General features: G+C 47.3%; 1 protein-coding gene across 2 annotated transcripts in view; it reads right to left on the bottom strand.

The window, feature by feature from the left end:
* LOC308312013 (protein EFR3 homolog B-like) overlaps positions 1–2075 on the bottom strand; it is a gene marked incomplete at its 5' end in the record, with an annotated part of 22831 nt that extends 20756 nt beyond the window's left edge. For both annotated transcript variants that reach the window (XM_080758862.1, XM_080758863.1), the window contains one exon: positions 1757–2075. In XM_080758862.1, the coding sequence (XP_080614988.1) occupies positions 1757–2075 (319 nt within the window). The remainder of the gene's footprint in view (positions 1–1756) is intronic.
* Positions 2076–2863: the final 788 nt, after the last annotated feature.

Here is a 2863-nt window from a genome sequence, read left to right as displayed (position 1 = left end):
GGACATTAATCTTTCTCTTATGACTGGAATTAACAACACTTTACTTTATCTGTGAGCCGGGAGCCCTCTCACATGGTTTAATACATTTAGACCTAAAAAAAGAAAAAAGTCTTCTAAATCCAGTTTTCTGAAAAACATAATGTGTCTGTCAGTGGTGTTCAAATAAACCTTTTAGAATGATCTGTATTTGGCCCCATGAGCCCCATCTGAACATATGTTGTTCCAGACCAGGGACCTCCCAGAAGCAAAGATTTGAGTTTTAAAAAAAACGTCCACTGTGTGAAATAATAATATTCAAAGATTTGTTGCCACATTTTCACGAATGTTCAAAATAATAGCAGATCTATATACATGCTCGTATAGCGCGGCACTCAATGCCACGCTATTTGAGCTTGTCGATCTGCTATTTCTCAACAGCTATAAAGTGTATAACATATAATGCAGTTAAAACACCAAAAGGCGTTCGTTCGTTCCCGTTCAGAATGGGTTAAAAACAACACGTTTGTAGACCGGGAGCTCTCTCACATGATTCTAACCACGGGTCGGCAGCATGGAGAGGGCCACTAAGTAGAGAGGAGTCTCATGAGGGGCGGGCGCTTCTTTTGGCCGCGGGACCCCACCACTTAAGGCCCAGGAGGGGTGCTTAAAGGAGAATTCCATACTAAAAGGCTTTCTTACCTTTCTTTGTAGTCGTTACGTCACCACCAAAGAGGTCCAGGTGCTATTTTGTGCAAAAGCTCCTTATTGGCTATTTCCCCTATACCATAAGCCCTACATGAATTGCATTGAATTGAATGGGAATTGAATGGGGCTATGGGGTGTTCGCTTATTTCCATCGCTCAAAATGATAATTTCTTTGTATATATCCTCTCTTCATGATGTAAATAATATCAAGCGGCACACTTTACTACTTCTTTCGATGGAAATAAGCGAACTAGCACAACACCCCATAGCCCCATTCAATTCCCATTCAATGCAATGCAGTTTTTGCACAAGTTTTTGCACAAAAAAACACCTGGACCTCTTTGGTGGGGACGTAACGACTACAAAGAAAGGTAAGAAAGATAAGAAAGCATTCTAGCAGGGAATTCTCCTTTAAGGGTGGGTACCCACGGAGCGCGGAGGGCCACTATAATATCTCCACATACTCGTAGCAAAAATAGCCAATCTACAAGCTCAACACGCGTTGCAGTGCAACACGTTTTGAGCTTGTATATCAAGCTATTTGTACGGCTCTATAGCAGTCATTTCTCATACCGTTTTCATTTCGAGGACCCCCACTTAAGCTACCAAACGCCCATTTTAATGGCATTTCTATCTCTGGGACTCCCAATTTATTTATTGTAAAATCAATGTTAATTTAACTCGAAACGAAACAATCTATATGAAGCTCACATCAATCTATACAAGCTTAACTAAATGATCTACAAGCTCATATGAATTAAATGATCTACAAGCTCACAACGAAACGATCTTCAAGCTCACATGAATTAAATGATCTACAAGCTGAACTAAATGATCTACAAGCTCACAACTAAATGATCTACAAGCTCATATGAATTAAATGATCTACAAGCTCACAACGACAACAAGCAGACATGACACTTAGGAAAGTGTAGAGGTCAGTGTGTGTGTGCGTGTGCGTGTGTGCATGCGTGCGTGCGTGCGTGTGTGTGTGTGTGTGTGTGTGTGTGTTTGTGTGTTTGTGTGCGCAGCGTGTGCGTGCGTGTGCGTGTGTGTGTGGTTCAAAGGTCACCTTCGGGGCTCTGGTGGTCCAACACAGACACACAGTCCTGCAGCAGCCTCCTCGGGGCCTCCGGCATGGTCGGCGTGGCGACCGCCCGGGGCAACGATCCCATACCCCGGGGGAGACGGGGCAGACTGGGCATGCTGGGCAGACCCCTGGGAAGTGACATGGAGGGCAGGGTGGGCATGTGGACTCCCCTCGGAAGTGACATGGAGGTGGGCAGACTGGGCATGGTGGGCAGACCCCTGGGAAGTGACATGGAGGGCAGGGTGGGCAGTGTGGGCATGTGGACCCCCCTCGGAAGTGACATGGTGGGCAGACTGGGCATGTGGACTCCCCTGCAATGGGAACATCAGGGTTAGTTTTGAGTTAAAAACAAAATAGAACCAAGCCGTGCACAGATAGACACTATAGGGACACCATGGTGACTGAAAAAAACTTCTAATACATTATTTATGACCTAAAATCTATAAATCTCACACTATTATAAGGCAACCGGCCGGTTCCACGCGCTGCACAAGATGCCCTTTTTTTCACTTGCCCCTCTAAATGTCTGTGCACGCCACTGTCCTGCCCCCTCTAAATGTCTGTGCACGCCACTGTCCTGCCCCTCTAAATGTCTGTGCACGCCACTGTCCTGCCCCCTCTAAATGTCTGTGCACGCCACTGTCCTGCCCCCTCTAAATGTCTGTGCACGCCACTGTCCTGCCCCCTCTAAATGTCTGTGCACGCCACTGTCCTGCCCCCTCTAAATGTCTGTGCACGCCACTGTCCTGCCCCTCTAAATGTCTGTGCACGCCACTGTCCTGCCCCTCTAAATGTCTGTGCACGCCACTGTCCTGCCCCCTCTAAATGTCTGTGCACGCCACTGTCCTGCCCCTCTAAATGTCTGTGCACGCCACTGTCCTGCCCCCTCTAAATGTCTGTGCACGCCACTGAAGGCTAAACTAAAACGGAAAACTTGCAACTCTACTAACCTCGGAAGAGACATGCTGCATGCAGGTCACCGTGGTCACTCTGGGTAGACTGTGGTCACTCTGGGTAGACTGGACACACTGTGGTCACTCTGGGTAGACTGGACACACTGTGGTCACTCTGGGTAGACTGGACACACTG

The sequence above is a fragment of the Protomyctophum bolini genome (genome assembly GCF_963924005.1).
Source record: "Protomyctophum bolini genome assembly, chromosome: 24".
NCBI lineage: Eukaryota > Metazoa > Chordata > Actinopteri > Myctophiformes > Myctophidae > Protomyctophum > Protomyctophum bolini.
The sequence above is the reverse complement of the archived record's forward strand: the minus strand, read 5'-3'. Positions and strand labels throughout refer to the sequence as shown.